Source organism: Rosa rugosa, chromosome 2 (genome assembly GCF_958449725.1).
Source record: "Rosa rugosa chromosome 2, drRosRugo1.1, whole genome shotgun sequence".
NCBI lineage: Eukaryota > Viridiplantae > Streptophyta > Magnoliopsida > Rosales > Rosaceae > Rosa > Rosa rugosa.
In genome coordinates, this window is record NC_084821.1 from 59,357,447 (window position 1) to 59,377,470 (window position 20,024).

Consider the following 20,024-nt stretch of genomic DNA (forward strand, 5'->3'; position numbering starts at 1 on the left):
CATGAGATTGTTAACTCTCTCCTTTTGGTGTTGGAGGTGGTTTTTTAAAATTTGGACATGAGCAAAGTGAACACCAAACTTACTTGGACATTGTGTACCTAATCTTGATATTGTATTTCCGATTTTGTGACCAAAAGATTAACAAAAATATTATATTCCTGATTATGTGACTTCGAGTACAAGTAGGAATATGCCAACTCTATTACAAGTGACACTAGGTAATCCTAAACTTATTTGGACACTAGGTAATATTACCAAAATGATACATTACGTATTAAGAAACAATACCCAAACTAAGAAAAGCTACCACAGCTATCTCTTCTAGTCTTCTGATTCCTCATGCGGTGAAGATTAAGATCACCCTTACCGTCCATCAGTTTTGCATATTCAACCAGGTGGCCATTTCATCTGTCTCCCACCAAGGAGATGCAAGTGGAGATGATAAACAGATTGACCTGGATGAAGAAAGCACATTGATGATTGAAGTCAACAAAGCTAAGCATTGCACAAATGTGAAAGGAAGGCACAGACAAACATTATAAAACGATGACTTACATCCCTCTGGACCATTGTTGATAACCACACGAAACCCGTGAAGAATACCTTCTTTCTCAGCAACTTTTTTTGCAGCATACAGAAGTTGACCCAATATTTCCACATGCCTAGATTCAGCCTGCAATGACAGAATGCATAGATCAAAAGAAAGCCTTTTTTCTTCTGCAGACTGATATACATAACGTATATGACAAGATAATTTCCTCAACAAATCCTAGTACAGAAATGGGATTGGTTTCGTTGAATTAAGGATTAATGTAAGAATAAGCAGGTTTGGTAGAAAAATGGCCAGAAGTTACCTTTCCCAGCTCTGTTAACCCATCCCTATTCTTTGGGATGATAACAACATGCACAGGAGCCTGTGGGTTGATATCCCGAAATGCCAGGACCTTATCATCCTCGTATACAATGGTCGATGGGATTTCCTTTGCTATGATCTTGTCAAATCTGAATATAGGGGGAGAAGGAATTCATAAGATGATGCTCAATTTGGATGATATTATCACTGTCATAAGATGTACTTCAGTTCCATTTAGCCCTTAACTATTTCAGGGTAATGTCAATGACATACAGGTTTAAACAGAAAATGAAAAAAGAAGAAGCAATGATCTTGACAAGGTACTTTATATTTTCTATATGCATGACCCCATAAGTTATATACTAAAATCCATTGAATTAGATTTAATGAACCTCTTACTCATATCTACTTTATCATCTTTGATCATTTGCAACAGGATTCTAATCTACCAAAAACTATTAGAACAAGCATTTGTATATTCATCATTAGCTTCTCTATGAAATTTGCTGCATAATAGTTGTTTACTGTAATTATTAAGCTCATATTAACTCAATCTGTTGTACATGACAATGCGGTTTCAAACATGTGGTAGAAGATTATTTGTATTGCTATTCTAATCTTCTGCAAGTGGTCCTTCTAAAGTTAACTATATAAAAGTTATCCTCATTTTTCTCTCTGGATACTTTCCTTAAATTGGAACCGGCACCGAGTTTCAATGTTTTAATTGATCAAAACTTAACAGTTAAAACAGAATACTCTGAACTGAAAACTATGCCCTGATATTGAAAGTGAGATCAAACCAGTTTTAATATGTGAAGGACGATACATTGTTGGAGCTCCACTGTCGGCATTTGCTGCAGCTACCTTGGCAGCAGCCTCTTCATTGTTTGTAGCGCTAACACGACACAGGGACCTAAGAACCATATGTAACTCATAATCACATGCCAGGAAGCTTAAAAACCATTAGAATTAGACCTCTACAGTAACTAAAGCAACTACAAGGCCATCCAACTAACATCATATGAAAAAGAAATATTTCTTCAATAAACAGATCACCTAATTGACGACTTGAATATCATACTTTCTACTCTGCACTAGAGTAGTGAAATAAACACCCTGTCATCTTTACAAACTAACTGTGACTTGGATCTTAAGCAGCCAACAATTCTTATTGAAAGGAAGCTGTATTTGCTACAGGAGACAATTCAAACATGCCAAACTCAATGAGAAGAACAAAGTCCATAACTCTTGTAAAGCCAAACAATTCCCCTAATGTCCAAGACTACTTCAACACTAACTACATTGACAGAAGGCTTGTGGCAAGGTCATTTTCCCTCATCCTAAATTTCAAGATGATTTAGCAGATACCCAGATGAAGATTATGGGTCTATTAAAAGGCCAAGCGGCAGACACAAATAAATTTCAGAAATTCCAATTTGCCTAATGAAATTAAAAGCTCAATTGTCTGTTTACCTGCGAGAGTGAGGAGGAAGAAGGAAAGTTCTGAAATTGGAATTGGAGGCTTTCACAGTCACAAAAGCTCTCACAGTTGTTGCTGCACAGTTCCTGTTCCAAATTTCAAACCAAAACCAAGACATTCATATAAAACAAGACCAACAAAAACAGAGTCGATAAAATCAATGAGATAAACAGTGAGATAGAGAGAGAGGTACCTCAAGAGAGAAGAGGAGGTGACTGCAGCCATTGGGAACAAAAAAGGAACAGTCTTTCAGTATTGAAATCAGGTATTAATACCCACAAGGAAAATGAGAATGAGGGTCCAGAGGTTTTATAGTGTGGAGTAGCACACACGAGCTAATATGTAGAACTGTCAAAATAAATGGGTCATAGAGCAAAAAAGTCTTCACCTTTTATTTGGAGCCAATAATTCCATTTATCTCATAGACAGAGAGGGAGGCCTAGAATAATCAAAATGGCCAATTTTGTTCTGCAAGTTCCAAATAGCCTGAGGAGCTTCACCATTTCAGCTTCTGCTTCATCTAATGGTGGGTCAGCTTTATTTGTTAGTTTTTTTGTGACAAAGATGTGATCTTTGATCAGAATTTTGTGTTTCAGGGTCTCCTCCTTTGAGTTCTAGCGGTAGTAGTGGTGGGGGTGGCGGTCCTGTGATATTGGAGCTTCCTGTTGATAAGATAAGGAGGCCTTTGATGAGAACCAGAGCTAATGATCCGGTCAAGGTTCAAGAACTGATGGATAGCATAAGTGAAATTGGCCTCCAAGTACCTGTAAGTATTGGTAACAAACCCAATTACTAGTTTGCTTTATTGGGTTATGTATTTTCAGTTTCAGCATCCTTCTCATATAGGACTGATTGAGCACTTTTGGGTTTTGTTGATTTCAGATAATTAATGCTTTACTTGAATTTTCATGAATAAGTTGGATTATTACTCCTCTCAAGCTGGTTTTGAATCATAGTTCCATAGAGGGTGAACGTTGTTGTCTGAAACTGAAAGAATTTGGTCCATGCTAGTAAAATCTGGTGTGCATATACTAGGATGCCAGACCAAAAACAAAAGATAGGATCTCTCGCTAGTGGAGCTTTTAACTTTAATAGCATGCCAGGATCTGTTAATAGTTAAGAGGTTTTGCTTTCCGAGCAGATAGTTTGAGCTAAATGCATGCATATTCCAAAATCACTTTTTGTATGACTGATAAGATAATCAATGCAGATTGATGTGCTTGAGGTCGATGGAGTTTATTATGGTATGCGCTTATCATTATTCTTTATATTGCTCCCTTACAAACCATTGGAGTGCTCTATTTTTAAATTTTGAAGTGAGACACAGAGATTACAGAAAAGAAACTTTATTCAAGACCGAATTTGTCAGTATGAGAATATCGTAGCTGCCTGCAAGTAAGTATTTAGGATAGTGGCTCAGCATTCTACCATGTTTTGGTAGGTTTCTCTGGATGTCATCGCTATGAAGCTCACCAGCGCCTTGGGCTCCCAACAATACGTTGCAAAATTCGACGTGGGACAAAAGAAACTCTCCGGTACTTTTGCCTAGTCTTAATGATTCTTGTTTAGCTTTACCTGGTTTATCCTGGAAGACTTTATAACTTTCTTATTGGTCTTGCAGGCATCACCTCCGCTGAGTTTGGATTATGTTTCAGAGTTAATTTGCAGCTCGAACAAATTAATCAGCTACTTACCTCTTTAATTGCATTGCAAGTAATTGTAGGGCATTTATTATCACATGCCCCTACAAGCCTGTACAGACTTGTCATAATTTAACGTCGAGAAGGATCTATGTCACTGTGTGGAATATGTGGAATCTGCTGTTATTCTGTTATCAAAGGAAGTTTCTATATATAAATATAAGTTGTGTTGATTTGATAACATATATAAGTTATTTTGATTTAGACAATGGTTTCTTGGAATTAGAGGTAATGACAAACCAAAAACTAGTGATTTGTTTTTTCCAGTTATTGTTGGCCTACTGACCCAATCCAATTATGCTGTGATATTTCTGTGATTTCAACTGTATACATGGTGCATTAGTCCTCTCATAAGTCATAACATGACAAAAAAAGCCTTAAAAACTACAATTACTGCTAATAATAAACAACAAATCATTAAGGGAACTTTCACCGGGAAACCACAATATCAAGAGAGAACCAATTTGAGAGGCATGGGAAAAAAAAAATCTCAGTGCTCTGTCAACAAAAGCTAGATGACATAAAAGCATAAACTCATGCGAAGAATACTTATGCAATAAGAAAATAAAATTGTATGAATTGGTCAAGATTATATATCTCGCCCAACTCTACCCAAAATTAATGAGGAATAAAAATCTCTTATTAAAACGAATCACTATTACTAAGGTTGAAATCTTGAAGATGCAGGCAAGCTTCATCTGGCGTTGTGCCTTGTCTGTGCTTGAAGCTCAACTGTTCTAGTTTGAGTGTGTGCTTCCAAATCAGCTCTTCTAGTTTGAGAAAGTCGTTCTTCCAGCCTTTGACAGCAAGAGCCCACCATACAGCACAGCAACATTAATACACAAACAGCTGAGATCATTCCCCCAACGCCGCTAATACAAAAGCCATCGGAGTAGTCCGACATGTCTGTCTTCGTAGGAGAGAGTGCCAGAGAGAAGAAAGTATAGCAATTGATTGTCTGTATATCTTACGAACTTGTCACCTTATTTATAGAGGGTAGGGATTTTCTTCTGAAATTCTTGGGGATCAAGGAAGAGACATTCCTACTTCGAGAAGGTTATCTGCAAAATGCAACATCAGAATACTGATGTTGATGTTGATGTCGATGATTGTATGTTATGGTCCATTTTTATGCACGCCAACTTTTCTTGTTAAAATGTCTCTCTGTGCTTCCTTTGTTTTAGCAGCAAGTACTTGATTGGAGTCAGCATCAACATGAACTTGAGGATCAAGCAATCGTCTCTTTCCCTACCATTCTTCTTTCTAGGTTATCTGGGCTGCTTCTGATTTCATGTTTCCATGGCTCAAAATGCTACTACGGACCCATCTGAAGCTTACCCTCTTTTGATTCTGGCTTAGTCCATAAAGTCATGAACTTATCGCAAGCCTAAATGGCTTCCTAACAAATGTAATATTGCCAGACCAAAAACAAATGTAATATTGCATGGTGTTCAGTGACGGTGTTGAACTTGAGTGGGGAATAATGGGGTGGGCACAATCAGTGCCGCTGTGGAATATCAGTGGATCAGCCATCAATGGAACAGAACTTGAGAGTGGTCCGAATAACCCAGCCATCCAATTGCATGCACAGTTCCACAAACAGAATGAATGTACACAAAATCATACCAATGGCAAAGAATTTACATCATCAAGGCCACGCTATAAGTGGGATAGCGTGTTGAGCGATTCTAGATATACATTTTGTCAAAATTTGTATGAACTAGCTCATCTGCCCTATAAAGCTTATGAATAACTGCGCTTTGAATAATCTCACAATAGTAGATAATTTACCATCCTCGTTAGACATGATTTGCATGGCTTTCTACTTGTACGATATTGGACCCGACCTTGAGACGGCAAATCTTGGTAGTGGGCTGGGACCACTGTTCCCTGAAGTTGAGCCCTCCACAAACTTAACTTTTCGGCTTGAGCCATAATCCAAAGGCCCAGAACGGCGAAAGTTCTGTTGCCTGTTTTCAGTGCTTCGTGAACTTCCACCATCATAAATGTGCTCTTGGCCATGGGATGATGATCCCTTGAAATAACCTGAATCATACTGAGGAGTGGAGTCACCACGGGGTTGTCGTGCTGCAGGAGATGCATGTGAGAGTGATACAGCAGGCGAATGGCGGGGTGAAATGCTTAGTAATGCAAGTGGTGTATTTGGAGAGTTTGTATAATACTGGCTGTATATTGAACGAAGAATGGCATATGGAACATGGGGTTCCAGAGAGCTTCTTGGAAGATAAGGTGAGATCTCGCAGAGTTGGTCCAGGAAAATTAGCTGTGCTACAAGATGAGATCTGTGAAGAGCAATTATTAAAATTGTTAGCAGATTGAAAATGGCTAAGTAGGTGAAGTTTACCATGAAAAGCTGTAGAAAAATCTTATGCATGGCCATTTCAATCTATTTATGCTGTGACACATATATTAACTCACCTGTTAGTTTCACTCCAAGAATCCAGTATAATGCTTGCAGAGAATTTGACGAAAAGCTGCATTGTGGATTTTATGCTAGCTTCAGCTGACAAACGATTTTGTATTTCAGAGTCCACTGATTCACCAACATGGCCATTTGAGAGAGATTGTCTTTGCTGATATTCACGTTCCACTCTAACGGACTCACTTCCTGCAATTACAGCACTGACGCACCTGCCAGCAAAGTTTATTGATAACGGATGTTAACAAATTTGGCAAAAAGACCATAGAATGCATTTTATATGCAACATAATCAGATATATATTAAGTAAAGGTAGTTGACTGGGGATCAAGGAACTCCTTGTTGTATTCAGAAGTATCTGCAGTGAAAATAATTTGACTTCATGATAAAAGCAAACGTAAATCTACCTTGCTAAGCAATGGATATTGTTATTGAATCCCCCAGTGTCCACGTTGAAGGCTGTGGTAGTCCATATATTAGATGTCATGAAGGTGGCAAAGAAATAGGGTAACAGGCTCCAGGACCCATCATTTGCACCCCCAACCTCTTCTAAGATCAATCTCACCCACTGGGAATCATGATTATCGACTACACCAACGTTGTTTGCCACCCCTCTCAATCTCCTGACTTCTTTCTTTTCAGGTATTTCTTCAGGTATATGCTTAGATATTCCAGCTAATAATGAATGTATCAAGGGTGCACCTTCAAAGAGTACAGTGCCAGAAGCTTCAGCTAGAAGTTTGTCAAAAGCCAGGGCCAAGCCAGCTTGAACACAAAACCCAATCACCGTGTCTATATCGACCATCTGCTTTATTAAAGCCTCTCTTTCTATACGGTCTCCAGAATGCAGGCTACCAGCAACTGCCTCTAGCACATCACGATTTGATCTCAGTGATGTGTCAATACAATTTAAAAGTGCAGCAGTGTGTTCTTTCAGCATTCTGTCTAGCCTGTCAACTCCATAGCCACCAAAGATGCGAGCAAATGCCTTCAATTCTCTTGGATCAGTGACTGAATCAGCAAAATATCCGCCAACAGGCCTTGTGCTCTTGAAGCATTTGTGAATTGGAGCAAAAAGGATTCCAGCACCTGATATATCCTTGATTATATTTTCAATGTACCAGTTGCAGACAGCTTCAGTGGCCGATCCTGTATGTTGCTCTTCTGGTTTTTCAAACAAATGCAAAGAAGAAACTGGTCCTGAGAAGGCCTCTGAGAGCAAAACTTCTCGAATACCCTGAGTTAAGTCCATGCTAATATGCTGCTCTGCCAGATGGATAATGCTGATGTGTCTGCGAATAAGCGACTCAAGAACTGTAGGCCGTTGGAGGTCATTGTCAGTTTTCAGTACCGCAAGCAATCTCCTCCTAAGGTTCCCAAGAATGCACTCTCTCATGTACTGTGAATAACAATTGGCAAATTTTAGTGAAATTGTAAGAAACTTATATACTCTGCTTTAGATCAGAAGCAAGTTTTGTGAGGGCTTGTGATAGAGTCATATTGCATGTTCCACAGTGGAGGATTGCACAAACTGATATCCAATTTTCTCCAACCTCATGATCATGTGAATTAAGGCAGGTTCAACAATTAGGTCGAAGAAAGCAATAATGAAGAAGATAAAATTTTAAGAAGCTTTAAGTCACAGCCACAGGAATAACTAAACCCATTGATTCCATTATATCAGTATGCCAAGAAAAAAAAACCTCTAGCTCATCTTCTGTTTCCAAAATTAGAGAACAGTTTGATTGAAGTCTAGAGATGCAAGTTTGCACCTTGTCAAAACTGTAAGTTTGAGAAATGACGAGGGATACAAAAGAGCAAAAGCTATATAAATTTTTAAATACACTATTTGATACAATTAAGTGGTCATTTTTTTTTTCTTTTTTGATGAATTAAGTAGTTTATTTATGTATTTAGTTGTACGTACAATCGTTTGAGACTTTTGTTATTAGCTTCAATCGTAATTTAAGTTTAAGAAATTATGTAACAGCTTGCCTCACCTCCCTTAAGACAAAAACATGGTTTAGAACACATATAGGCTCCATATCATTCAAAACTGAGCATAAGTTGGTCAATCTCTGCACCGCAGCTTCTAACCTGCGAGGCAATCATGTCAATTCTGGACTGATAAACAGAATTCAAAAGATATTATGCATGAAGTTAAGATGAGTAATAATTTACATCTTGATAGAAGCATTATTTTCGGGACGACTCTCATGGCCAGGCAAAGGGAAACCAGGTGCTCCCTTTGGAGATTTAGTTGAAGTAATTGACATTCTTGATACATAGTTCATATAAGAAGCTGCCTGCTCTGGAAGAAGCTGAGATTTCCCACAAAATCAGTTTTATACAGCATAACCAAATTCAACTATTTTATTAACATCAGACAATAAGTTATTACCTGGGTCTCTAGCGCACCAAATCCTCCATCAGAATCTAGGATGTTAATTAATCCCTCCAGCCCTCCCATTATAGATTCAATGAGAGATTCAACATAAAGGACTGCATCTCTGCCTATCTTGGTTACCTGATTGCATTAAGGAATAAGGATTCAAGCAAGTCATTAAATTCTGAATTCATGTACCCATCTCCAAGTTGAGGAATCTAATGATGGATATATGTAGTAGGCTACAAAAGTTTTATATAAGGTATTAATAAGAGACAATACCATAATTTTGGTAATGACCAGTTAGTGACTATCAATCAATACTAGGTTTCAGTGAAAATGAATTTCCAATTGTCCTTAACATGAAAGGAATTCAGGGGAAATAGTTATTCCCATCTTCATCTTATCAGCAAATGATAAAAGCTCATCTTACCACCTTTCACCTTGAAGAGATAAAAGCTTATAAAAGAAAGGATCATCATCCCATTTCATAAGTATTTAATTAAATAAAATTTAAAACCTAACATCATAAGACACTTGTTTTTGTCCCAACATGGATGTCTGCCACACTAATAGCATGTTGTGACAGATAAATAAAAAAAATCTAAATCTTAAACATGCAAGTATATGAAAATTTGGAAGGAAAAAGGAATTCAGATTATGGATCACCTCTTCCAGAACAATTGGCGAAGCACACTCTGGAAAACTACTTGCAACACCAAGCCATGCACAGCAATGTTGTGGGCGCCCTTCTGGGCCAAACATAGTGTTCCTGAATACCTAATTAAGAGAAGGAACAAAAACACATATTTAGTTTAGTCAAGTTACTGCCAACACTACAAGAAGCTTAGCAAACCAGTTAAAGCCAAAGAAAGCAAGAACTTACCGCTGTAAGGTGCTGATGGTAGAAATACAACTTCTTAAGACTCGCATGCTTTGATAATTGAGATTCCAGTTCATCGACACATCTAATTTGAAATAAATAAGTGTATGCAATTATTGTCCATTTGACACATTAATTTGTACACACAGCAATGCATTTAAATAACTGTGAGTTGCTGAAGATGAAAGGCTTTTATCACTTCAGCAAATGTTAAAAAAATAAAAAATAAAATAATTCAAAGTATTAGCTGAGAAACTACATGATCTATTATGCCAACATATAACAATATTAGACTTTGCAAGGGCACTAAAAATTAGGGCTGTTTAGAATTCTGTCTTATGAATTGGGACATTTCGCAAGGACCTCCAAGGCCAATTTATTTGTATTTGATTTTTACCAAAATCAAAGTACAGCATAACCAATTATAGGCAGAACCATTTTCCTAACAACGGTTAGTCACAAATCAAACCCTTCTGGACACCTGTGCATGCATTATGGACGCTGGTTCAAGCCTTAAAATAATCAAGTTAGCTTTTACCAGGTAGTTAACTATATTGCCTTTACTCAATATGTTAGGGAAGTTTGCACAAGTGTTGTTGAGTAGATAATCTTACATGCAATAACAATAAAGTTTAACTTCCGTTTTTTTTTTTTTTCAACAAATATCCTAAAGAGAAGACACATACCATAAGCCCTAATACTAGAAACAAGATAATAGGGAGTTACTTAGAAATAACTTCTAGTATTCACCAATAAACTTTCACTTTAAACTTTTCATTCTTGCTTCATAGAGTTTATAAGAATATTTATCCTGAGAATTATATTGAAAAGCTTCAATAAAGGACTGCAAAACCCATGAAAGCCAAAAAAAGAGTCAGAAAGAGCACCTGGACCAATTGTAGGCAGCATTTCCCTCTGATAGTAAGCCTTCTTTCCCTGTAGAGACTGTAGCTTTCTCCAAATGTCTTATGTTTATAGATGACCGGGATGATGTGACTATCATCAATATTGATAACCAGTCCTTTCGAAATTCCTGATTAGAAGTCACATATTGAGACCTTAATGATGACGAATTACAAAGAAATCTATTCATAACTGAAAACTAGGACAGTAAAGAGACAAGGGCAACAGTAAGAACATTTATTTAGAGCAGTACAACAGAGGATGAGCTATTAAGTATGCTATGTAACGACACAACTACAAGCACTTCATTGCAAACACTTTTGGTATTTTATTGCAAAAACTAGATTATAAAGTAGATTAATAAAAAGAAAATCTGATGCATAGCACTGTGTGATAGATCGTAGGACATGTGAAACTAGACTAAGCCTTCTATTCTAGAGAGAGAGAGAGAGAGCATAGTCGGCTGATTCCTTACAGATAGATCACATGTAATGGCAGATACATTTTCACCCTGTGGTTTTGGTATGTTCTCAAGGTGCTGAACAATCTTCTGAAAAAGACTTTTCAAGCTTGCATCTAAGTCAAGAGCCACCATCCCAGGAGTATTCAACAAAAACCGGATTCTACCAGCAGAAGAAGAAAGGTATGATAATGCATAACCTCGAATTGCTGCATATAAAATTACAAAGTAAAAATACAAATTTTTAAAGAGAACTTTACTTATAGGAAATAGTTTACTCTTAATATTGTGTAATGCACATATGAATGTCAGAGAAGTTATTTATTAAAGCGGAGCAAATACTGCTGTAGAATTGCCGATAAGCACACAGATGACATGAAACACAACAAATTTAATTTGATTTGATTTGTCCAACAAAAAATAAACACATTTAATTAGTTCAGGCCTTTGTACAAGCTGCAGTTTAAGTGTTAAGGTGGGAGTATAAACTTTGAACTCAAACAAGGCAAGGGAATATTTATATATATGTCTATGGATACACATATAGCCATATAGGGATTTCTTCACATGGAAATTAGCTACCATATTTTTTGAACTAAATGACATATATCAGGTTCAATCTAACCTGCAATATACTTGCGTACCAAACAGCAAAGATGGTCCATTCCATCTAACAAAAACCCAATAGTTGGATCACTTGGATCCTGCAATCAAAATCACAATAGTGGCAGTCAAGCACTTTATTCTCAGTTGGAACTAGGAAAAGAAAACTAATGATGACAGATTTAGACAGATACATGAAACTTGGCTTACTATTTCAACTGACACCATTCGAACAGCTTTAGATTTTGATGATGCAATTCCAACATGTTGGAAATACCAGAGGACTTCACATTGAGCAAAAGCCAGGGCAGAGAATACCATCTGAGGATGCATCAAATCATCATATTATTATCAACAAGCAATATAATGTATTTGTTGTTGCAAAACGTCCAGTGGAGAATCAACCTTGTAGTCATTGATAGAATGGTAAAAAAAAAAAACAATTGAGAAAATTATCACTACAACTAATTGGCTGAAGAGTGACAAATAACTCAAACTAGAACACTAGTTAAAGTAATTAAATAATCACAAAACTACTTGTAAATAACAATTTTATCATCTTTTGTAAGACTTCATATGCTTAGTAAATTAGCAACTGTAATGATATCGTAAACATGCATTTATAGAGTAAATGTAACCCTAGTTGCACATATAACTTGACGTGTTTGTAGGAGATTACTAGAGTTCTCCAAATGCTACATAATGTCTCCTTGAAAATTCCAAGAATTCCCACCCTCTTCCAGAACCCATTACAAATGTCATTGCTATGAACTAGCTTCTATACAAAAGAGATCACCACCAGTAGCATCTAATCTAGTGAGTTGGACACAGTATTTGTTTTACAAACACATTCAACGCAGGCTCTATAAGCTTTCTTTAAAAAGAAACTAACGCAATTGAAGCAAAAAACATGTAACTGAGCTATATCTTTTGCAATTAGCACATTTAAAGAAGCTTACAATGTACCTGTATGTTTGGAGCCAACAAACTAGGCTGATCAGTGAAAAAAAGTACCATTCTTCCAATCTCTTGCTTCAGTAATATCCTCCGCTCACGGTGGATGGCATCACATGATAGTAATGCTTGCTCATGCACTTCACTGCATCCAATTACCAATTTAGTTTATTTAATGCACATGGTGCCACATATATCACCAAACAGAAGGAAAGTTCATTTGTGAAGAATAACGCTTACTCATGATAATGGAAACACTTACACATGCAAAAGACTTTTTTTTTATAGAAAAATGATATTATGAAAAACGAGATCTTGACAAGTACTAGGGTGTTATTCGTTGTGCTTGGTTGTTATACCCTTCCCTGCCATCCTAATTAAATCCTCTATCACCTCACACACACAATCTAAACATGGTGTCAACATGACAACACCTTGCATATGTAAAACAACATCAAAGATTCAATGCTTTTCTTGCATCATATTCAAATTGGGAGACTGCCTACTTCTATAATTTTCAATTTTCAATTTTTTTGTTTTTTTTTTTTTTTTTTTGGAGAAGAAACAGCTTTTTATTGAAAAAGCAAAAATCGAGTTACAAGGAGTCCGCTTTAAAGATCTAAAGAGGGTAGCTAGGGCTATAGGCTTAGCATCTTGTCTAATAATACTAATCAAAGCTTAGGGGCTTATACTACAGCTGCTTGCCAATTAAGAATAATGGAAGAAAGATTATAATCCTTGAATTCCTTAGAAGTAGAAACCCATAAGGATGCCTAGAACTTGACTCTCTCCCACAGGTCTTCCCTCTCCACCCCTCCATAGTTTTCAAATAATCTTTTATTTCTTTCCATCCAGACCACCCAAACTACAGCTAGCACCCCACAACCCCAAAGGGTTCTGGCCTTTTTCCCTCTACCAAAAGCTATAGGGTTTTCTCTTAGCAAGTCACTTCTCTCTAATGGAGTTGTCCAGTCCACTCTTGCCTCCCTAAATAACTTTTTCAATAAGAAATTAGCCACTTCACAATGCATGAAGACATGATCAGCACTTTCCCCTTGAGCTTTGCATAATGCACCAGTGAGGAGAAAAACAACTTCCCGCTCTTCTCCTTTGAAGAACATCACATGTATTCGTCTTCCCCAGTACCACAAGCCATCCCAAAATCTTCACCTTAGTAGGGACCTTGACGTTCCAAATAAACTTTGCAGGAGCAAGAATTGGACCCTAAACCCTAAAAATTACTTCTATAATTTTCAATTCTGTCTACAGAATTATTAAATGCATTCATTTCTCTAATTACCCATTTACTCCAAGTTTCATGTTCAGCTTGTTATATGCGGACTTCAATTTGTATGCATACCTTATCATTTTCTCAACTTGCTTTGCGACACTATACTCCAAATCTGCTTCTTTTTGCTTTGTACGTCCAGATTTTGCCATCTTCTTTGACTCTAAAATTCGAGGCAGGACAAATAGCTGATAATCTTCATGCAAAAGTATGTACTGCATGTTTAAGTGTCAACAGTTAACAACTGAAAATTATCAAAGCTGTTTCAAGGACAGCACACAATCAGCAGAACTCACCTCATCCCTGAACAATGTAAGAACTAAATTTTCTTTCAAGACGACCTAAAAACCACAAAATGTAAACAAAAGAGGAAAAATCATGCTTCATAATTACAAAGCATCAACATTATCAAAACTCAATATATTAACATGATTAAATAGAAATTCTGTACAATGTAGTGTTTACCAGAGCAATATCAATGCTAGTGACGCGAAGAAGCTCATCTGGACAAACAAGGTACCCAAATAATACCCATTCCCGATATGAGGTGACATTTGCTAAATCCTGAGCTCTCTGCAGGTAGAAAATAAAATGGACTATATAGTGTAGTTTGTAATAACACCACTTTAAACAAAACATTCAAAATAGCCAATACAGATAGGAGAAACAACTTGGCAGAAGTTGATCAATCCCAAAATCAGTCCAAATGAAAATGTTTACCATTGGGTGTGCAGAATTTGTAAGTATGTCTGGATATCGAGGATGATATGGACTTAAGAATCCCTCATTTCGGAGCTTTCTTGTATCTGTTGATAGAAAAATAATAGGACCCACAGCCTCTAGCACCTGAAAATAAAAAATAAAAAATGAACTCCAATGGTATTAGATCTTCAAGTTCAAGCCTTATCAACAGAACTCTTAATTAGTGATGTTCAAACTAATACTTCAATTATTGAACAAAAAGAGAGTCTATCATTCATAGAGTTTCTTTTCTCCTACCTTATGAGGTATAATTATACACTTGATTGTATGACGTAGGAACATACATTTAAGGTATTTATAATGATTTAAACAAACGTCAGCAGCAAGTGACTACCTTTTTATTTTTGAAACACAAGTGACTATTAAGTTAAACTTATTTTAAATTAACTAAAAACCAACACAAATTCTTACAAAGTACTTTTTGCCATAATATTCCAGGCCATGACATCTATTATGTAGTGGCCTTTGAACCAAGGACACCAGGAACATGGGATCAGTGTAATACTTTATAAAGTTATTTTTCTTTCCCTCAATAACATCCACCAATGCTCCATCTGTTTACCATGTGCTTACTCAGGGAATCATTTTAACGGAACCTTCTTTGTATGAAGGGATTGACAAGGTCGTTGATAGTCATCCTTTCACAAAATTCATTCCTCCATTGATTCTTTTTTTTTTATAATTAGAAATTTAGAACTCTTAGTAAAACTGCTAAAAACTAGTGTCATTTGAACAATAACCCACATAAGAAAAATGATTTTGAGGTTATAACAAACTCCAGATATTACATGAGATGTCTACGAATGCTTTAATCATGAAGGTTCATACAAAATAGTCTCTTTTGAATTACAAGAACAATATTGACAATGAAGGGAGGAGGGATTTGAACTGGGGACCTCTTCTTTTTACGAGGGTCTACCACATTGATCAATTAAAGCACATACTAACCTCTCCAATTCGGGGGCTCACAAAATTTAGGTCTTCTTTTAATCCTTTCAAGGGTGGATCATAACTGTCTATAAATTGAACCAACCTATAATCAACAGAAGAAGAGACATAAGGCCTGATGTTTTAATTAGGAATAATTAGAATACAGATTCCATAAACAATAAAAGACGACATTGTATTCATGCATGGATATAACAATGCAATGATCTTAGTCTGAATAATGTTTGGAAAGGCACTATACCCACCACCTAGGCATTCTATGGATTTCAATAATTATTTTAAACTTTCTCTTCTCCTCTACCATACATGCCTTTAGAAATTAATGAATGAAATACTCTGCGCTTATTTAGAAGAATGGGGGAAAAATAGGTTTAATCATTTAAAGAGGAATAGTGATTCAGAAAAAAAAAAACTTATTAACTTATAGACAGAACCTACCGATGATAGAAATCACAATCTCGGTCATTTCTTGATATCGCATGCAAAAGGTTATACATTTGTAGCATCATTTTCCTCGGTACCTGTCATAAGCATAGTGTTAGTAGAATTGCAGCAGGTATATGTATACACATGAACATAAGTTACATAACTATGCGCAACAAACGGACAATGACAAGAATTAGATACTTAAAAAAGGAAGAATAGCAAGTTAACATACCTTCTCGGAAAATAGGTTAACACGGACAAATGAACAGAAGAGATCCATAAATGCATGTAGTATAAGCGAGTTCTGGTGAGGCTGCAAAGTACTGCACCAAGTTATTAGAGATGTCATGTAGAAACATAACTTTATGATTTTGTCAACAAACATCATCTAGAAGCTTAAACTGTAACAATGCAAAACGACCATTTAATTCTGCCAAAACTCCTTCTGAAATATGACATAAATCTACAGGTTTAACTCTTAATTAGTCCAAAAGTGTATCCATTGGAAAGTTTTAACCAATCATCCTTACTTCAGTACCGTAATCGTTCATAGGACTTTTAATGTATGTTTACTGTAGTGAAAGAAAAAAAGTGCAAAATACACAGCAAGATCATTCTTCCATCCAAAAACTGAATCAAGAACATTTGAATATTTACATGCTGGATATTATGTATGTCTATCTACATAAGACTGATTCTAACAAGCACTAAACATCTGGTTTCAACTTTTGTTGAGAAGCTTAACTAATTAGATAAACCCACTTTTACTAGTTAACACTGGTTTACAAACAAGTTCTTTCAGTTTTTCAGTATTTGCTTATCCGTGAGTGTATGAGACAGAGCTATTGGACAAGCATAATTATGTTACATCAATCTTATCCGTCTGGAGATCGAAGTGTTTGGCATCTTATATAGAGGAAGCAAAAATATAATTATTGTCCTGGTCCCATCCATAACCTATAGTTCATATTGATGACAAAGTGATCATGATACTCACCAACAAGGTAATAACAGTACTGCTTAGATCCAATATAAGCCGTAGAGCTTGTTCTCGAAATGCCATCAAGTCAAGAAGCAGCTGATCGAGACAAAAGAAAGATATTAATTGACAGTATCTAAATATGATCATTTCAAATATATATAATAAAAGAGCTCTTGAGATTTATTAGTTACCTGAACCCATGGTTCCAGGCTTTGTAAATGAAGCTCTGCATTACCATGCAAGGCGTCCAAGGCAACCTTATCAACCTGCATTAGTGTTCTACCAGATTAATAAATTCAGATAGTCCAGTACGGCTGACTTACAAAAGAAGACCTGATATATAAGGAAAAGCAAATCAATTCTTACACGTTCAAGCTGTAACTTGCTATAATGCTCCGGGAACTTCTTTGAAAGTAGCAAGCAAAGTCTTGGATGGTTGGGGAACACACCGGCTTTCCAAAATGCTTCTGAAAATGTATGGCCAACTGGATCCGGGTAATCCAAAGTTTGGTTTAACCTATACATTTTAGCCATAAGACCTTCTGCTACTTCAGTTAGTTGAACTACCCACTGCATGTTTAAACCTTTGTGGGACCCGCCTGAACTTTGGATCTGCCCGTCGGGACCTGCATTCCTGGAGCTCCTAGATGTCATGGGCGAAGTTGGTTCTGGACCCAAGTACTCAGTCCATCTCGATGGACCCTCCCACTCTCTTGATCTCACAGAAGTGGGTGACAACGATGTATCTTGGCTAGAGAAATGTTGTCTCGATTTCGCCATAGCTAAGTTAATCAACACAAACTTGTCTGCATTTAAATTTGTGGCTTAAAGTCAGATTACTACTAAATGGCACATCCTAATTACTAAAAATTTATCTTGTTCCATATTTCGGTTCGTGCAATTGACAGAACAAAACCAGACATTGTTTCGGTAACCAACAAGGTCTAAAAGAAAAATTCAAACATTTATTTTCTTCTTTGGCTCATAGGTTCAGAGCAAACAATGGGTCAGAAGCATGCTTATATTTTCAAACATTTCGGGTTTCCAGCTCCTTAATCTACTCCATTAATCAAGCCTTACTGTTCCTTAATGCAAAATGTTTCCAGGTAATTCAATGACTAACCACTCAAGATTAAAGGTCTATAACTATGGTCTACACTAGGGCATTTCATAACCGCAAACCGATACAAATTACCATCACCACAGGGAAGCAAAGAGATCCAAAACAAGCAACTCAAAACCAAACAGACACAATAGCAAAGCACACAAATCACAATTCAAAATAAAAACCATCCATTTGGGTGCAGAGAAAATGTGGGTTTCTACAATTTGGCTCAAGAAACACAAAAGCTTCAATCTTTACTGTAATCCCCAATTTTTCTTGACCACATTTTCTGGGCAAACCAAACAGGGAAAGAGAGTAGTAGCTTACATGTTAAAGATTGGAAATTGGGTTGAGGTGGGTGGAGACCATGGAGGTCTCAGATCTGTGGTGGCCTTGCCTTCGGTTGTGAAGCAGAGAATGGAAGAGGGAGAGAGAATGAGAGTAGTTGAAGTGGGATAGCCTGAGAATCAATAGAGAGAGAGAGAGTTCCTATATATATATATATATATATATATATATATATATATGTATATTTAAGAGAGAGACAGAGATGGGTGTGGCCCTTGGACGCTTTCTTAGTTTCTTTTCTTTTTCTTTTCTGTTTCTCTCTCACACTGGGAATAAGCCAAAGAGTCAAAACCAGCAGACTGGGATTTGAAGGCTACGAAATTCATGTCCCCTATCATATTTGGTTTTGTGTCTTAATCTGACCTATTTTTATTACATTAGTGTTTTTTTTTTGGGTTGATTTAGGTTTTAATGATTTCAAAGGGGGAATTTTCCTGTAATTGACAAAAAAAGATAGGACCTTTTGATTTTTTATTAATAGAATGGAAGTTTTTGTGATTGAACTAAACTTATCTTTTGAAACAGTGTACAGAGTAGTGGTGTTCACCTAGTCAGTGACAGAGCATGAAAATTATGTTCAATCACCATTGGATGTAAATTTAACGATAAAAAACAAAACAACTCAACTTAAAAATAATTATTTCACCGTTAGATCTACATTATTTCACCGTCAAAACTCATGGGATTGTGGAAGCTGGTGTTGTAGACGCTGGAATCCATTCTTGCTGGATTGGCTCTTCGCCTCAACCTCATCACTCTCTCTCTCTCTCATGCCATTCTTCTGCTTCAACCTCCTTCAACAGCTCTTCTTTAGGTTCAATTTCATGTTCTCTCTCTTTGCACTTATTATTTTTCACTCTCCCCTTCAACCCTCTACCTTCTTCTTTCTCTATCTCCTGTATTATAGATGATTTGTTTAGGAGTTGTAGTTATTTTAAGGATTTGGTGTCTGGGTAGCTTGATCTATTGAGAATTTTGATCAATTTGGTGTCTGGATAGCTTGACCTGATCAGATTTGTGATCAATTTCACGTTTGTGCTATTCTGTTCTTCTGGTTTTTTTTTTTTGGGTTTAAGGACTAGTTTTTGTTTAAGGTTGAGATTTGTCTATGTTTTTTGCATAGTTCCCCAAGGCTTGATTAATCATTAAATGAGTTGGTTCTCCTCTGTTAGTTTTCCAACTCCACCAATTAAAGCTTATTCTGGTGTTCTTCTTTCTTCTTTGGTTGTTCTTTCTTATTATCAATTGGAGCACCAAACATGGGTCAGGACTGTTACAGAAATAAGCTAGGTTATAAGAGTCCGGGACTGTTATAAAAATTAAGGTGAAGGATGATAGTCCTGTGAAACAAACATGCCCTTGGTGAATAGAAAAGTTGGGAATGCCAATAGTGGTTTATGTGATCTCACAATAAAAGCGTAGCACTAGATTTACTTCACTCAAGTTCAATTATTTATTTCATTAGGTATGACTGGTTGGTATATGACCAGTTGCAATGGGTGA

At 36.5% G+C, this 20,024-nt stretch overlaps 3 protein-coding genes across 4 annotated transcripts; 1 reads left to right on the forward strand and 2 right to left on the reverse strand.

Moving 5' to 3' along the window:
* Window positions 1–138: 138 nt before the first annotated feature.
* LOC133728894 (14 kDa zinc-binding protein) lies at window positions 139–2,667 on the reverse strand. Its single transcript, XM_062156332.1, has 6 exons — window positions 2,527–2,667; window positions 2,327–2,419; window positions 1,680–1,766; window positions 855–1,002; window positions 556–673; window positions 139–455 (listed from the first exon to the last, which is right to left on the reverse strand). Exons 1-6 carry the CDS (start codon window positions 2,556–2,558, stop codon window positions 388–390), a joined length of 546 nt encoding a protein of 181 aa, XP_062012316.1. The 5' UTR covers window positions 2,559–2,667; the 3' UTR covers window positions 139–387.
* A 37-nt stretch (window positions 2,668–2,704) lies between these two features.
* LOC133728895 (sulfiredoxin, chloroplastic/mitochondrial) lies at window positions 2,705–4,216 on the forward strand. Of its 2 annotated transcripts, XM_062156334.1 has the most exons (5): window positions 2,710–2,859; window positions 2,930–3,099; window positions 3,544–3,577; window positions 3,775–3,868; window positions 3,955–4,216. In XM_062156334.1, exons 1-5 carry the CDS (start codon window positions 2,787–2,789, stop codon window positions 3,968–3,970), a joined length of 387 nt encoding a protein of 128 aa, XP_062012318.1. In that variant the 5' UTR covers window positions 2,710–2,786; the 3' UTR covers window positions 3,971–4,216. The 2 variants fall into 2 exon arrangements, with proteins under 2 accessions (XP_062012317.1, XP_062012318.1); XM_062156333.1 differs by lacking the exon at window positions 3,544–3,577 and having other exon boundaries at window positions 2,705–2,859.
* A 1,370-nt stretch (window positions 4,217–5,586) lies between these two features.
* Window positions 5,587–18,662, reverse strand: LOC133728893 (protein NAP1). Its single transcript, XM_062156330.1, has 24 exons — window positions 18,501–18,662; window positions 17,435–17,874; window positions 17,260–17,334; window positions 17,084–17,164; window positions 16,319–16,399; window positions 16,099–16,181; window positions 15,661–15,745; window positions 14,671–14,796; window positions 14,416–14,523; window positions 14,247–14,291; window positions 14,023–14,165; window positions 12,675–12,807; window positions 11,919–12,029; window positions 11,731–11,809; window positions 11,121–11,314; window positions 10,630–10,775; window positions 9,746–9,827; window positions 9,529–9,639; window positions 8,875–9,000; window positions 8,655–8,794; window positions 8,474–8,570; window positions 6,881–7,872; window positions 6,473–6,685; window positions 5,587–6,336 (listed from the first exon to the last, which is right to left on the reverse strand). The coding sequence occupies exons 2-24, from the start codon at window positions 17,846–17,848 to the stop codon at window positions 5,856–5,858; spliced, it is 4,146 nt and encodes a 1,381-aa protein (XP_062012314.1). The 5' UTR covers window positions 17,849–17,874; window positions 18,501–18,662; the 3' UTR covers window positions 5,587–5,855.
* Window positions 18,663–20,024: the final 1,362 nt, after the last annotated feature.

Coding starts and splice junctions, on each gene's coding strand:
- LOC133728894 (XM_062156332.1), bottom strand. CDS start 2,558: ATGGCTGCAGTCACCTCCTCTTCTCTCTTGAG. Junction 1,003..1,679: donor GACAGTGGAGCTCCAACAAT/GTATCGTCCTTC, acceptor CCCTATATTCAG/ATTTGACAAGATCATAGCAA. Junction 456..555: donor CAACAATGGTCCAGAGGGAT/GTAAGTCATCGT, acceptor TTCTTCATCCAG/GTCAATCTGTTTATCATCTC.
- LOC133728895 (XM_062156333.1), top strand. CDS start 2,787: ATGGCCAATTTTGTTCTGCAAGTTCCAAATAGCCTGAGGAGCTTCACC. Junction 2,860..2,929: donor AGCTTCTGCTTCATCTAATG/GTGGGTCAGCTT, acceptor TTTGTGTTTCAG/GGTCTCCTCCTTTGAGTTCT. Junction 3,869..3,954: donor GGGACAAAAGAAACTCTCCG/GTACTTTTGCCT, acceptor TTGGTCTTGCAG/GCATCACCTCCGCTGAGTTT.
- LOC133728893 (XM_062156330.1), bottom strand. CDS start 17,848: ATGGCGAAATCGAGACAACATTTCTCTAGCCAAGATACATCGTTGTCA. Junction 11,810..11,918: donor GAATGGTGTCAGTTGAAATA/GTAAGCCAAGTT, acceptor TTTTGATTGCAG/GATCCAAGTGATCCAACTAT. Junction 9,828..10,629: donor GCTGCCTACAATTGGTCCAG/GTGCTCTTTCTG, acceptor ATTTCAAATTAG/ATGTGTCGATGAACTGGAAT.